Consider the following 16,511-nt stretch of genomic DNA (forward strand, 5'->3'; position numbering starts at 1 on the left):
AAAACGCAATAACCTCCTCAATAACCTACCAATAGATGAAACGTCATGCAATTTTTACTGGAAGTCGATAAACGATAGCATATTCTAACGCACCAGTTGACATATAGATGGCGCCACTAGAGGGCGCTAGATTAAAAAAGTCCTGTTTACTTTGGAACTCACCTTGTAGATTCGTCGGAAAGTATGTAACAGGCAGAAGGAAGCGTTTCCGACCCCATAAAGTATATATATTTTTGATTAGGATCAATAGCCGAGTCGATCTAGCCATGTCCGTCTGTCTGTCTGACCGTCTATCCGTCTGTCCGTATGAACGCTGAGATCTCGGAAACTATACAAACTACAATACTGGGATTAGGCATGCAGATTCCTGAGATTCCTTATGATTATAATCATTGGTTCTATTCAGACGAAAGTGATTTCCCTGATTGCAGTTGTCCGATGTATAATATGGTCTTATGAAGTTCTTAGATTTTCGTTAAAGCGGCGTCGAGGAGATCTAAAACGATAAGCATACTGTGCCCTCAATTGGTTGCTTTCCATTTCTTGCACTCTGGCTAATGCGTTTCGCAAGTCAGAAGGATTAACGGGAAACAGAGTGGCGGAAATTGGGCCGTTTTGGCCAGTTATAAACAATCTCAAGGCGTTTTGCCTGTGGCTGAGGTTTGTTTCTGTAGTTATGGGATTTTCTTTCATATAAGTCATTATGGTTTTATTTATTATTAGGGTTAGCCAAATTATAAAAGTAAATAACTGAGAACTTATTTTGTGTAGAGACGCTTAGTTCTTGTTCAATTATGTGAATAGGTCCCTTGCCGCTAAAGACAAAGTCGAGACTGGCTAAAATTGTGTCAAAGTATAAAACCGTTCCGTGATTAGTAAAGGCATCATTGTATAACTTCTTGTACAAATTTTCAGACCGTTCTCAGCGCTGTCGCCTCTCTGCGTCACCGTTAATTGCACTGCGATACATATCTGGGAATGGTAAGCAATCTTGCCACACCCAAGCAAACATTTTAAACTAACCCTCTGGGAACGACTACCGCCGCAATTGGCGATGGAATCTCCATAAGACATCGGTATCTTTATATGTACTGGGCCTAGCATTTTTTGGGTGGGTCAACTCCTTAATCAATTAAAGTGGTTTGTTAGAGATAAGCCTAACCTAACCGAACCTAAGGATAGTAAGAAAAGTTTGGTTGAACAAATCGGCTATAAATAAAGAGTCATCACATTGAAAGTGGTGTAATTGGAAAGCCTGTTCTTTTAACTTTTTTCTACACTATTTATGAGTCAATTGCAAAGCCTTCTAGAACTTTTGCCAAATGTGAAAATACTTTTTAAACTATCCTTGCTCCAGTAATGGTGCCAAGATAGTTATTAATTTACTTCCTCTGTAAATGGAACATGGTTAAGAAAAATTTTTTTTTCAATTTAATTGGTTTCTTTGGACACCATTCCTTCCATCTCAAATGGAACAGATTTTCGCGTTTTTCTTCAAAACCTTCCTCCATGACATAAAATTGCGGTTAAGCTTTTTGACGCAAAGGACCACATTTATGTTAATGTAATTTTTTTTTCTTTGTTGATCTACAGAATATTATTATCCCCTGAAAATTCGATGATGTCAACATTTTTTTTGGGCGTCTCGGCCCCGTTTTTGACCGTTAGACTTAGTATTACGGCATTTTGGGTCATCGAGCACTGGCACCATCACTGACACCATGAAAGCTATATATATAGATCAACAAAATCCGTATTATTAAATATTATTTTTAACTTCTTGCCTCACAGGTAGTGCAAAGTACCACTAATAATAGTATATAAAAGTTTATCCTGACTTCTCTGATTTTCTATCACCACTGTACCAGTGTTGATTCTAACATCGGATTTTTAGGTCAATAGGTTGTGCTACCTTAGACAGAAACACTTAGTCCAGATTTCCTCGTAACTGCAATCGCATACTTTTTAGCTTGCCCAGCACTAATAGCAAGGAAACTGACGTTATGCATAACAACTTGCACCAAATTCTTACGTTCCCCAACATTGAAAATTTAAAATAACGTTTAACGTCCGTTGCCCCCGAATACTGAACTTGGGTATACACGTTTAAAAATCTGTTAAAAATCGATTTACCAACGGCTTGTCGTGATCAATGGCGCATATTCTCCATTACGGTTCAGCCTTCAAGAAAACAACATAAAACTAATTTGGGTTCTTACGCGTGTATTTTTAAAGAAGCCATTTATGCCAGCGTTTTTGAATTTTTTCCAACATTTTCAACTTTGACGAAGGGTAGCTTCTAAACTTATGAATGGAACTCAATTATGTGTATAAAAAAGTTAAAGGGCATTCTATTACCTGTAAAATGAGTCTTTGATGACCGAATTCGGTTCATCACAACTCGAGTTAGAAAATAAAAAAATGCGAAAAACGTTTTTTACACTTAAAAAAAAATTGGTACCATGGAAATAATTTTAAGTGCCTTTTTCTTAATCAGGGACATGTATCTTACCGGAAAACAAAGGTTTCCTGAAAGGCGTATTTCATCAATTTTCTTTTGTAAACTGGTGATATTATTATTATTATTAATTCACTCGACACGGCTAGCTTGTACTCTTCTGCGAAAACCCGACCATTTGGCTTACAATTTATCACAACACATTACAGGCTCTTGCCGCCACTTGCGACGATATGCACCTTTAGTGCCACAATTTCTCATCAGATCAAACATAGCCTCTGTGTGTGATGTCCTGTGCACCCCTCTTAGGTGACAGGTCTCAAGTCATCTCCTGCGTCTATTTCAACGCCATCACTCTCTTCGACAAACTCAGATTTAACTCGTTTATCCGGCAATTTTCGCAAGCTCTCATGCAAATACTTAAAAGTTATTTTACTAGTCAATGATTTCGATAGGTAACGATCACCTTCCAGCAATTCTGTTACCAATTGAGATCCAATTTCGTTTTATGCCGTTCCTCACTTCGTAGCAAGACATGATCGCCAATCCCATGTTTCACAGTTTTTGACTTATTTTGATCAACTCTACTTTTATCACATCTTGTATTTTTATCCATATTCTCGTTAGCTTCTGCCATAGCTTCCTTACAATGCATCTTAGGTTCAGCTATTATGGGTAACATGCCCAAAGGTCTTGCCTGCCTTCCTATTAGTAATTCTAAGAGTACAATTCATAGCTAACACCAGTTTACAAAAAACACCAATTTACAAAAAAAAGTAATGAAGTACGCCTTCAAGAAAACCTTTGTTTTCCCGTAAGGTACATATCCCTGATAAAGAAAAGAGCACTTAAAATTTTTTCTATGGTACCAATTTTGTATAAAGTGTTAAAAGCGTTTTTCGCACTTTCTAACTATTTTCTAACTCGAGTTCTGATAAACCGAATTCGGTCATCAAAGACTCATTTTACAGGTAATAGAATGCCCTTTAACTTTTTAATACACATAATTGAGTTCCATTCATAAGTTTAGAAGCTACCCTTCGTCAAAGTTGAAAACGTTGGAAAAAATTCAAAAACGCTTCTTTAAAAATACACGCCTAAAAACTGAAATTAGTTTTATGTTGTTTTCTTGAAGGCTGAACCTTAACGGAGAACATGCGCAGTTGATCACTACAATCCGTTGGTAAATCGATTTTTTACACATTTTTAAACGTTAATACCCAAGTTCGGTATTCGGGAGCAGCGGCCGTTAAACATTATTTTAAATTTTCAGTGTTGGGGAACGTAAGAATTTGGTGCAAGTTGGGGGGCTTAACTTTTCCGATTTCCCCCTTTGAATTTTATCTTAGTTTTCCGGCATTTTATGCCAAATTCACGGCTCTACGAAGAAAATATCCGCAGCGGTTCCGCGACGGACCAAACGTCTTGCAGCGCGATCGAACAACTGCCTTTGGCTCTCGCTCAAAGGAAGAACGAACCCCAAGCAAAAGCTTTTGATTTGTAACTTAGCAAACAAAAATGGTTATGTGTGTCGGGTCTTCTTCCATCGCCCCAAAGGCAATGCTGTTGGCGGGGCCCTGAACTGGGCCTCTTTTCCGCTTCTCGACCTAGTTTTTCGAGCAGCTTGTCCGGCTCCAAATATAATAGGGGATGACCTCCACAGATCTCTCTCGAATTCACGGCGGCCGCGCAGGAACCTTTTGAGGACGGCTGGTAGCCTAATCCGTAGTTAATCTCCTAAATATATCTCCTTTTTTCCGGTGGCCCAGCAAGATGAACAGGCCGACCTTAGTCACTCGCGCTAAACTTTGCGGATTAAACACTTGTAGAGAAATTTTCACTTCTGCTCGCCTAGGCTGCCAAAACGGAAAAGACCGACTCTGATGCCAAAATTCCGGCGGTAACCCAAACCCCGGAGTATGAGGTGAAAAACTAGACCCGAGAAAGCCTGACATTTGCCCCTGTTGCTCTCACTTATTCCGAAACCTGCTACAGAACATTTCTTCGCACGAATGCTAGATGGCGCCACCCCTGTGTCTCTATGAGCCACTTCTGCTTAAGCAAGCGCTACACTATAAATAATATATATTCCTGATCAGGATTACTAGTTAAGTCGATCTTTCCATTTCCGTCTGTCGGTCCGTCCGTACGCTGAGATCTCGGAAACTATAAGGGCTAGAACGTTGGGTCTTGGCACGTATGTATATTCTTGGGCTTCTTGAGCAGCGCAAGTTCATTTTGCTCCAACGATAACCTAGTATACCCTTTTACTCCACGAGTAACGGGCTTCACTTTTCAAAATCTTGTAAAACACCTCTTAAGGAAGTAAAAAACTAGAGACATTCGCACTTTCAACATACAAAAGTAATAATCTCAACTTTCGTGACGAAAATGTACTATACGATCTACTAAATAAATTCACTTTCTAAATTTTTCTCATTTGGCACGCCTGTGCCACAGGCATATTCCTGTGTAGGTAATAAGCTGTACGATTTTGAAAAAGAGTGCCTATCGATTGACCTAGAAAAACTTTGGTACACCCACAAACGCTATTAACGCTTAAGTCCGACTGTTCCCCCCTGTCTTAAAGATTTTGTAAGGTGAAAATGGGATTTAGTTTTGTTTGCCCATTTACCTAAAAATTGTTCAAGTCATCACCGCTAGGTGGCTCCCTGAAATCTCGAAAAAAGTCGCTTTGCTGCTTGCATTCTCCATTTTCCTTGCGCTCCCTTTAAGACAATACAAGAGAGTCCGTAAATAAGCTCATTTTACATTTAATGGATGTGTTATATATTTTTTTGCTGATGTAATATGAACAATTATGCATAGAACATATGGCTCGATTTCCTAAGTCTTTGGTGAAGGCTGATGAACCTCTTCGTTCTGCTGCTCACCCTGCTGCCCGTTCTGCCCCCCGTATTGACCATTGGCCAGCTCCTCGTCCATCTTAGGTCTCTTGGCATTGAGCAGTTCCATCTGATCGCAGACCTCTATACGCTCCTCCAGTTGGTCGACCTCCAGCCACATTTGGGACGCCAGAAGCCAATTCGGCGGTGGATTGTCGTTGATAAGGGTCATCAGAGTTTCCAGACGTTTACGATCCCAGTGTTCGGCATTTTTGCTTCGATTGGTCATCAGGGACTTCAGATATTCAATCGGTTGCTCGCCGTTATTCGGGATGATCACACGGTCGGCTGAATCCAGAGTACCGTCGTCCATCGCCTGGCAGGCCTTCTCATTCAAATCGGGAACAAACGGTGGGCAAGCCGCCGGTTGTTTACATATCATGATGGAAGCGGCCAACGGTTCTGCCTGCGGATTGACCGCCGGCATCAGGTGCGTGGGCAAATGTTGGGACGGCGGTATCTGCAAGGCATTCTTGCGCTTCGACGGACCCATTGCCAGGACATTCGTTTGGGTGCCAACTGAACGCCGGGACGCGGTCTCGGTCGTCTGCACTACCGGTACCACGCTCCCCGGTGCGATCATCGAAATGCGTTTCTTTGGGGCCATGGCTGTGGCTAACTGAATATGCCGAAATTGTATAGATTTTTTTACTTTTTATAGAAAAGCGCTAGAGCTTGACGTTGTCGAAAAGTTCCGATTGCAATAATTCAGCTGTCACAGGAAAACGAATGGCCTACTAGCTCATCATATCTAAGGAACAGGGCTGCCACTTAAAAGCCATAACTTAATGTGTTTTTGTATCCTTCGATAGCCAATTTTTTGGTTTACGACAAGACCGATTTATTTTGGACACATATTTTTTATTAACTTTTAGTGTAGGGGAGTGTAGGGTATGAACGACTCGTTTTTTGAATGCCACTTTTTCAAAAATTAATATGTTTTAAAAGTTTAAAAGCAGAAAGTTGCCGACATCTATTGAGCATATTCCCGTAAAAGTTCGATGGTAAAATTCCAGCGGAGTTAAGTACTACAGCTCTTGGCGTAAGCCAATAATTTTTCACTTCTAATAGTTGTAGGGTAAAGTGACGAACTGATAAATACACACTAAAACTTTATCCAAATTATTGATTTTTTCTTTAACAAATGTTGAAATTTGACAATAATGCAATTCAAATGTAACTGTACTCTTAAAACAAAAGAAAACGCTATAGTCGATGGCCTCAACTATTAAATACCCGTTACTCAGCTTAAGGGAGTGCGAGATTGATGGAGATATGCTTAAAGCAAATCTGTTTTTTTCACTACAACACCTACCCTATAGCGCCACCTATCTTCTTCTTCTTTAGCGCCACAGGCGGCTGAACTTAAAATAATTAACGAAGCAACATTACATTATTATACCCGTCAATCGTAGAGTAAAAGGGTATACTAGATTCGTCGGAAAGTATGTAACAGGCAGAAGGAAGCGTTTCCGACCACATAAAGTATATATATTCTTGATCAGGATCACTAGCCGAGTCGATCTAGCCATTTCCGTCTGTCCGTATGAACGCTGAGATCTCGGAAACTATACAAGCTACAATGTTGGGATTAGGCATGCAGATTCCTAAAATTCCTGCGTAGCGCAAGTTTGTTTCAGCAGGGTGCCACGCCCACTCTAACGCCCACAAACCGCCCGAGACTGTGGCTCCTACTGTTTTGATGCTAGAATAAAATAATAAAATAAAAGAAACCGACCACAAATTAAAAAAAATCGTAAATGTGAACGCGGATATCTCGGAAACTATATAAGATAGAGAATTGAGATTTAGATTCCGAATATGCCCATAAGCCGCCTAAGTCTGTGGCTCCCACAATTTTCATGCTAGATAAAAAATCTTAACTGAAATGTTTTAGCCTCGTCAATACCTATCCATTGACCCAAAAAAAGATTGCCACGCCCACTCTAATGTCCATAACGCGTAAATCATAACCACATATTGAGATCGCGGGTAGGTGGTGCATTTCAATTTCGCTTTGCTGCTTGCTTATGGTTCCTTAAATTGAGTATTTTCTAATTTCCATCCTAGCACAGCTTTCTCTCTGAAACTATACAAAAAATTAAAAAATATTTGTATTTTTTATTCCAACTGCATCTTAAAACATCGTTCACAACCAAATTTCCGACGTTCCAAACCGGGCGCCGACCTCAAATCTGGTATATATCAAAATGTATAAATAAATAAAGAAGACATTTCAAGGGAACCAAAAAAAGGTCTCTTTACAGAACTGTCATCTCGACAAGCTCACAGTTTTTATTTAGACTTCTTTAAAAAAAAACCGACCACCAGCTTCCAGCAAGCCACTATCCCCATTCAAAACCCTACCATCAGCTTCCATCAACTTGCCATCAGCTTCCAGCAACGTACCAGCAGCTTCCAGCATTTGGGTTCTTAGCTTCCAGAAGACCTTCACCGTGTGAAAGCGAATTCATAAATTGGCAACTGGAAACTATTCGTGATCCTTCGACCTAAGTTGCAAAGAACTGGTGATTTCTTCAGCAAAACAAGGTAAATTTCCCCCAGCCGCGCGAAAAATAAAACCTTTTTTTTATTTATGTGCATGTGCATTTCAACATACGTTCATACATAAAGAAAGTAAACAAAGTTTAACCTTGTGCCTCAATAGGGACAGTCCACATACACAAGTATACATTGAGTGCACGCACAAAATTGTGAAAGATAATAAGGACTTCTTAGCAGTATGCAGACTTCTGCGACTTAAGTTTTTGGGGTTGATTCAATTAAATGGGCATATTAAGAAAAACGCTAAGCCAATATATATATCTTAGAAGCCCACAAATGGGTTCGCAACCATTTTAATTATCAGTTATTTGACATTAAAGTCAAAGTCTGAATTTTGCTTGGGCTGCAGGCAGAGATATGGAGTGTATTTGTATCTTAAATTAACAAAAACAAGAAAGGAAGTTAACTTCGGCAAGTCGAAGTTTGTATACCCTTGCAGCTATAATTATTAAATTTAAAAATACAAAAATTGATATTTCCAATAGTATAAGATAACATGTCAAAAACACCGAAGCTATAATTTGTTTCATATTATTTTACCACCAATTTTCCGATCCTTCCTATGGCGGCTATATGATATAGTCGTCCGATTTTGATAAAATTAAATTCGAAGTTCAGAACTAATTAAAAAATGGTATTTCCAACATAAGACTTCCTATCTTATGTTAAAAAACACCGAAGCTATAATATGTTTCATATTATTTTCCCACCAATTTTCCGATCGTTCCTATGGCAGCATATGATAAAGTCGTCCGATTTTGATAAAATTGAATTCGAAATTTAAAACTAATTAAAAAATGTTATTTCCAAGCATATGAGGTTATTCGTTAAAAAACAACAACATATGTTAAGGAGCTCTAAGACATAGTTGTCCGATCCGGCTGGTTCCGACTTATATACTACCTGCAAAAGAAATAAGACTCTTGGGAAAGTTTCAGCCCGATAGCTTTAAAACTAAGAGACTAGTTTGCGTAGAAACGGACGGACAGACGGACATGGCTAGATCGACACGTTTAGTCATGCTGAATATGTATACTTTATGGGGTCGGAAACGTATCCTTCACTGCGTTGCAAACTTCTGACTGAAATCAATATACCCTCTGCAAGGGTATAAAGATGTTACATGACATCTACACACTAAACGAAAGTCAAGAACGCATTAGTAATTAACTTATTATCCAACGGTCGATTAATTCACGCTTAATATTTAGTACTGGCTCGATTAGTAATCGACTAATGTACACATTTAAAAAAAATACAATATATTGAAGTGTGAAAATGTGATGTGGTTTTTATTTCGATTTGGTTATTTTTTATTATCAATATGTGTTTTTTTGTATTGTATTTTTTTTATACATTTTTTCTAGTTAATATTTAAAACGAATACCGCTCCCTTAAGATAACTTCTGCAACATTGATTCTCATTTTCCTCCTGAAGAGTTTCCGCCTCCTGGCATTCCCAGTTCGCCATTGGGAAGACTCCTCTGCTCGCTCAGGCGAGTCCTCATCTCTTGGGTTAAAGGAAAATTTGCTGGGGTGGTCATTCTGTTCGTGTACTCCGATACTTTTTGCAACTCCGTTGCCATATTCGTACAAAGAATTCCCTTGACGTTTACATTATATTATATATGTGTATTTGCATATTGCAGAATACCATCTGACGTATTGCAAACTCAACTTCTTTGCTGTTTTCTCGTGCACCCAAATAAATCCTTGGCTTACTTTATCCCAGAATAATTCTTGACATCTTGTCATCAAGTCACTGTGCTAGATCTGCTGTAGCAATGCCGACGAAACATCGCATGTTTGAATACGCACTTGCGTTCGTGACCATGCGTATTTCAAACATCACATAGTCAGGTTCAAATCCCAAAGCTTAGTGGTAACCACTTCTTAGCCACTGCCGCTGGTCTTTCAGTCATTTCCCTGAGCATTTGCAGTACGGATCGGACTACTCCTTCAGCTACATTCACTTGTGGAGCATAGAATCCTCTTTTTTTGTGTCGGATTTTGGCTGAGCAATTTTGCGAACACCTGAGACACGAACTGCTTACAGTTATCAGAGTGTTTAAGCCTTAGCACTCTAAACTGATGAAAAGTGTTATTTTCCAGAAAGCTTTCGACTTCTCCCGCGGTGGCCTTCCAGATCGGCTGTACCCATACGAACTTGGTAAAATGGTCGAAGTCTTTTGAAGGATATGCCCTTTCCATTTTGTACTCTCAACAGCGTCATCGAACCAGACCTGGAACTGAACGAGTTCTTCCATTTGGATGACTAAACAATATCGGTACGACTTGAAAGGATCACGCCTTGGAGCCAACCTACTGTTAAACCAGGTGATGACAGACAAGTGTATTTAGGACCTCTGATCAGCGAGGAGGGACTCAGCATTTTTACCCGATCGGTTTCGGCAGCTATGTCGGCATCCACTGCCGCTGGGGGGTCTAAAGCTTCGCTGCCGGCAGTGCCCATAAGTACTGAAAGCTCTGGAAAAGTCCCTGGTTCTGCTAGTCAGTCTAAGGGGTAAACACTACTTTTTGTGCCTACAGGAGAAGTAAGCTCTATAGGAGTCCCTGGTCCCGATAGTCAGACAAACGATGTTTAGATTGCTGGTGGAGGAAGAAAGAGACTCTCTGTTGTTCTATATATGAAACAATTATTTGTGTCTTGGTTAACCCGCGAAACCACATCTGCAAATGTTTTGAAATTTATACACCAAAAATTACCATCGCTAAACATTATAGTGGAAGAGTTTAAATATTCTTATGCTAGTAATATTACTTCATTTAAAGGATCTGCTCCTCCAGAAATATTTAATATACTAAATTCTAAAAGTCTTCCCAACTGATTGCCGTTACCAATAGTCAAACATCGGAGAGAATATACTTTATTAAAACCAACGACATTTAATTGGTTTGTGTTAAATTTTTGTTTGCAATCTTCACCTATTTTTGTAACCTGTTCTTATATTCCACCTGGATCCGACTTAATAATTTGTGAGCACCATTTGACTGCAATAAAAAATGTTCTATCTCATCTTTCCGACAAGTACATCTTGATTGTTTTGGCCGATTTTAATCTCCCTGAAATTTTTTGGTCCCCTTCCATTGACTCACTTTGACCATGACGTCCATGACTTTGTTGATGGTCTGTTAGAATTATCAGTAGAGCAAGTAAGCTTAAAACGTAATTAACTAAATAGACAATTAAATCTTGTTATACCCGTTACTCGTAGAGTAAAAGGGTATACTAGATTCGTCGGAAAGTATGTAACAGGCAGAAGGAAGCATTTGCGACCCCATAAAGTATAGATATTCTTGATCAGGATCACTAGCCGAATCGATCTAGTCATGTCCGTCTGTTCGTTTGTCTCTCCGTCCGGATGAACGCTGAGATCTCAAAAACTATAAGAGCTAGGCTATTGAGATTTGGCATGCTGATTCCTGAGCTTATTACGCAGCGTGCCACGCCCACAAGCCGCCCAAAACTGTGGCTCATACAGTTTTGGTGCTACAATAAAAATTTTAACTGAAATGTATTGTTCTCACCAATACCTATCGATTGACCCAAAAAGTTTGCCACGCCCACTCTAACGCCCATAACGCTTAAGTCTGTCTACCGCCCACATAACCATATATTGAGATCAGGGGTAGGTGGCGCATTTCAGTCTCGCTTTGCTGCTTGCATATCCCCATTTCTCTTTTGTCCCTTTAGCTGAGTAACGGGTATCTGATAGTCGAGGTACTCGACTATAGTGTTCTTCCTTGTTTAAATTTTAATACGTTATTAACTATATATAACGATGTATAATATACAACTTTTCCTCTTTATGTACTTTCCTAGGATGAACCAGGATGGCCTTTCTCCGCCCATCGACCACGATGGGGATACATTGAGCAACAGCAGTGACAGCATGCATAACTCCGACGTGTCGTCGGTTTTGGACATTACCACGTCACCGCGATATAGCCCCACGGGGTGTGGCATAGCATTGCGTAGGAATGAAGACGAGGAACCCAGAGGAAGAATTTCGACAGCGAGCAACGAGCCCACAAGTCCCGATAGCCCGGGGATGAGTTCCCGAAATTACGATTCGGATTCAACCCAACCTTTCGTGCACCCGGGCCAGATATCACCGATAGGAGACCACAGCGAGGAAGAGTACAACGAGGAAACCGCACTGAACTTAGGGCGACTGCCAAGGCTGAGGGTCGAAGACGACATCGCACCTGTAACCGACTCGGCTCACTGGTGGGTAGCCTCCTGGCTGCGCACCCAAAACCACCACTCCTTCGCACCAGGACTCTTGGAGAGTTGCGTTGAGGAGTTTCAAAGCACCGAATGGACCGACTCGACATCGTCTGACGGCGATGGTCGCTTTGGCATGGGAGGATATCGACCACCCCTAGCCGACGCTGTCAGGGCAGCGAGCGCTGCTTGGGACATCTTCGAGAGCAGCGGCGATAGAAACGCTCCCAACGATGCCATTCCCGACCGGAGCGACGAAACGCTCTCCTCGATTGGTGATACGGATCATTACGACCCGGTTCGCAGTCCAACTCCGCGAACACCCTGGTCACCAGGACACTTGGATTGGTCTGTTGAGATGGATCAAGATACCGGAAGGGCCGACTCGGCCGACGATTCCTCGTTAGAAGGCGATGGTCTCAGGGAGACCCAGTCCACTGGGTCGTTGCCCCCCTAGCATGGCGAGTGGACACGCACGACCGCCGACTACCCCCGACTCTAGTCCAGTTCGTTCTTCAGCATGAACGCACACGGGTCCGTTTCTTTCTGCACGCGGGGGGTCACCGGTTCCGGATCACCATCTCGGGACAGCGAGCCGTCACAATTCCCATGTGCAACCAAAAAGAATAGGGGGGGCGGGAGTAAGCACTAAACTAAACCCCACATTTATCTATCACATCGGCCACAGAGACCCTCCCAAATATTAAATATATTCTTTGGTCCAGGAGGCCACTTTACGTTTCTGACTATGATTTAGTTTAAATATAAGATTTGAATAAATTTTAAACTCAGGGTTTAAAGGAAATGTTTCATATTATTTTCCCACCAATTTTCCGATCGTTTCTATGGCAGCTATATGATATAGTCGTCCGATTTTGATAAAATTAAATTCGAAATTCAGAAATACCCTGAAATTATAATACCCTCAGCAAGGGTATAACAAGAAAGGAAGTTTACTTCGGCAAGCCGATGTTCGTATACCCTTGCAGGTCTTATTATTAAATCCAATTCGAAGTTCTTAAAAATAGAAAAAATTATATTCCCATTATTATAAGATAAATATGTCAAAAAACACCGAAGCTATAATTTGATTCATATTATTTTCCCACCAATTTTCCGATTCTTCCTATGGCAGCTGTATGATATAGTCGTCCGATTTTGACAAAATTAAATACGAAATTCAGAACTAATTAAAAAATGTAGTTTCCAAGCGTAGGAGGATATATGTTAAACACCACAGATATAATTTTTTTACATTTTTTTCCCGATTATTTCTAAACGAGCTATAAGATATAGTTGTCCTTATACTTATATACTACTACTGCAAAGGAAAGAAGACTTTTGGAAAAGTTTCAGGCCGATAGCTTTAAAACTGAGAGACTAGTTTGCGCAGACGGGCGAACAGACGGGCAGACGGACGTGGCTAGATCGACTTGTCTAGTCATGCTGATCAAGAATATATATACTTTATGGGGTCTGAAACGTTTCCTTCACTGCGTTGCTAACTTCTGACTGAAATCATATTACCCTCTGCAAGGGTATAATAAGTAAGAAAAGTCCTTGAAACCCCCGATCAGCTTTTTACACCCGTTACTTGTGGAGCAAAAACGTATATTAGATTCGTCGGAAAGTATGTAACAGGCAAAAGGAAGTTCAGAAACTTACTTTTTTTTACCATATAAAGTATAAAAATATTCTTTTTCTTAAGCGTGGGATCCCAAAGCCACACCACCCGCCCAATCGACCGAGGGGCGCTGCCTTGTGTCGTGCGGAATGAATTCGAGAGATGATAGACGCGTAGAAAAATAAAGATATAGTTCGAGGAAAAAAAGTAGGATCTAAATCTGTGTTAGAACATTTAATATTTTGTGATAATAGGATAAAGTATATTACAACCATAACATAATACTCTAAAAGGTTCATGCAAGTTATAGTTAGATTTACAATAATTTAAAATAAGGGGAATGAAATTTCTTGTTGATCTGCATGGAACAGAAAAGTTTAGCAGGATAACCAAGACGGGGCTATCCATTTCACCCCGAACAAGGTTATAATTAAAGACTGTTCCAAGCATCGTTCTGCGGTTGGCAGAGGAGGGTTAGAAGTAATCTATTAGAATTAAGAGGTAAAATAAGGCTTGCTTCTTTAAGCAAATAGTAAAATATATTGCATATTGAGGATTGACACGACAAAAAGTCATTACCTTACACTTAGAGCCATTTATAGCTTGTAAATTGTCAGAGCACCATGTTTGAAAATTATTTAAATTGGATTGAAATTTGGACTGGCAAGAAGTATCCTTGTATTGCAGGCATAATTTAACATCATCTGCGGAGGTAACGTGGAGTAGACAAGATAAATAATTTTTAAAAAGTACTCTTTTGTTCTGGAATTCATATAACTTAAGATCCATTTTAAAGGATCAACAGTTTTCTAACCAGAAGAACATTTAGAGGGTCAATTTCTTTACTAAAGTCAGTGTAAATGACGTCTGCTTGAAGATGTTTTTTAAATCTCTTTATCACAAATGCTGTAAGTTCCAAAGGGTTAGTGGTTGTTGATCTACGTTTCAGAAACCAGTGTTGAAACGGAACATATGGATCTTAGAGTTGCGAAAGAGGTGCTAGGTCCAGATTAGATACAAGAACAATAAGCTGCCTAGTGAATTTATAAAATAGCTTGGGAACTTGGGACAAAGATATGTCAAGCAAACCTTCAGTGAAATCAGGATGAGCTAACGGAAGTAAGACATTCGATTTTTTATTTGTGGACCTCGTGGTCCACAAATAAAAAATCGAATGTCCAGGTTTATCAAAGTGCCCTACGCAAGCCTCTGGTACTCTGATAAGAGTTAAGCTAGTTTTTTCAAGAAGGTGCTAAGATAGAAGATGCAGGTGCGACACTACTCTGGCTGGGGAGTCTTGTTACTAAGGTTCTTTTTCTTTTACTTGTATTCTTATTCCTAGTTTTGAATTTCTTTACCACCATAAATGCGGGCCAGAAATCTGCCGAACATATGGTTGAAAAGAGCTCACTTGGAACAGAGATTTAAAAGGACGAAGTGTCTTTAGCATAGGTAAAATTAAATATTTCCATGGTAATGTTTTTGGCATTTGTTTTGTGTTGTATATAGTCCAACCCCTCGGAGGCCGTTTGGTCAAGGGAAACTTGTACCGGTAGAATGCATTCAGTATTCACTGGAGGTGGGAAGTTATTTAAGGAAGGAAGAATTGGGGAGTCAGTTGCAGACGATCCAAATTTCAATTTATCCATATCATTTTTAGCTGCTGATCTGAACAACATTTCAGGATCTGTTGAAGTCGACCGCTGCTCCGTGAAAGAGCTTTGATCATCACATTCCAGGGGTCGCGGGGTTTTCCCCATGGGCTGCCCACCAGCAGTTGTTTTTTTACGCGTTGGGGACTCATCCAATAGCTAACGGCTATTAAATTGGGAGTCCAGTGCTGAGAGTAACTCATCCGCTTGCCGAAAACTATCTCTAGCTATGCCGAAGCTATTAAATATACCCTTTAAGCCATCTTTAGTTTGGCGCATAAACGATCTTATCTCTTGCGCAACCTCAAGACAAGGGTCACAACAAAATAGTAAGTTATGCCCCTTAGCAAGGTCATCAGGGCGACAGGTATACCCAGCACACTTGCTATGAACCATTTTTTCACAAAGCCAACTCGTCAGTTTTGACTGGTCGGCTCTACTTAATCGATGGCATTTTTTAATGGAGCCGACAAAAGTATACACAATTTTTATACCCGTTACTCGTAAAGTAAAAGGATATACTAGGTTCTCCGGAAAGTATGTAACAGGTAAAAGGAAGCGCCTCCAACCCTATAAAGTATATATATTCTTGATCAGGATATGTCCGTCTGTCCGTATAAACGCTGAGATCTCAGAAACTATAAGAGCTAGAGTGTTGGGACTTGCCATATAGATTCTTGGTTCATAAAAAAGTTATAGCCAAGTTATTATCAATATTTTGGAATCCAATCGAGATTGCACACCACATGCCGCAAAAAAGCTGTTTTTACTTATACGTCACCAAGCCGCTAGGGGCGCTATAGGCTAATTGGCGCTGTATACCAAGTGGCGCTATAGAAGAATAAGATAGGTGCCGCTATAGACTAGATGTGTTCGTGAAAAAAACAGAGTTGCTTTAAGAATATACCTCATCCTTCTGGTACTCCCTTAAGCAGAGTAACGGGCATCTAATAGTCGAGGCCATCGACTATAGCGTTTTCTCTGTTTTTTATTCCAATTGCATCTTAAAACATCGTTCACACCCTAATTTACGCCGTTCAAAAACGAACACCGGTCT

The 16,511-nt window shown here is 40.2% G+C and overlaps 2 protein-coding genes across 2 annotated transcripts; one reads left to right on the forward strand and one right to left on the reverse strand.

The window, feature by feature from the left end:
• Nucleotides 1-5,305: 5,305 nt before the first annotated feature.
• Nucleotides 5,306-5,971, reverse strand: LOC118878269 (uncharacterized). Its single transcript, XM_036820155.2, has one exon. The coding sequence runs from the start codon at nt 5,969-5,971 to the stop codon at nt 5,306-5,308; it is 666 nt and encodes a 221-aa protein (XP_036676050.2).
• A 1,660-nt stretch (nt 5,972-7,631) lies between these two features.
• LOC136117769 (uncharacterized) lies at nt 7,632-12,960 on the forward strand. The gene is made up of 2 exons (XM_065868735.2): nt 7,632-7,914; nt 11,774-12,960. Exon 2 carries the CDS (start codon nt 11,775-11,777, stop codon nt 12,633-12,635), a length of 861 nt encoding a protein of 286 aa, XP_065724807.1. The 5' UTR covers nt 7,632-7,914; nt 11,774; the 3' UTR covers nt 12,636-12,960.
• Nucleotides 12,961-16,511: the final 3,551 nt, after the last annotated feature.

The sequence above is a fragment of the Drosophila suzukii genome, chromosome X (genome assembly GCF_043229965.1).
Source record: "Drosophila suzukii chromosome X, CBGP_Dsuzu_IsoJpt1.0, whole genome shotgun sequence".
In the NCBI taxonomy this organism is placed as follows: Eukaryota; Metazoa; Arthropoda; class Insecta; order Diptera; family Drosophilidae; genus Drosophila; species Drosophila suzukii.

Coding starts and splice junctions, on each gene's coding strand:
- LOC118878269 (XM_036820155.2), bottom strand. CDS start 5,971: ATGGCCCCAAAGAAACGCATTTCGATGATCGCACCGGGGAGCGTGGTA.
- LOC136117769 (XM_065868735.2), top strand. CDS start 11,775: ATGAACCAGGATGGCCTTTCTCCGCCCATCGACCACGATGGGGATACA.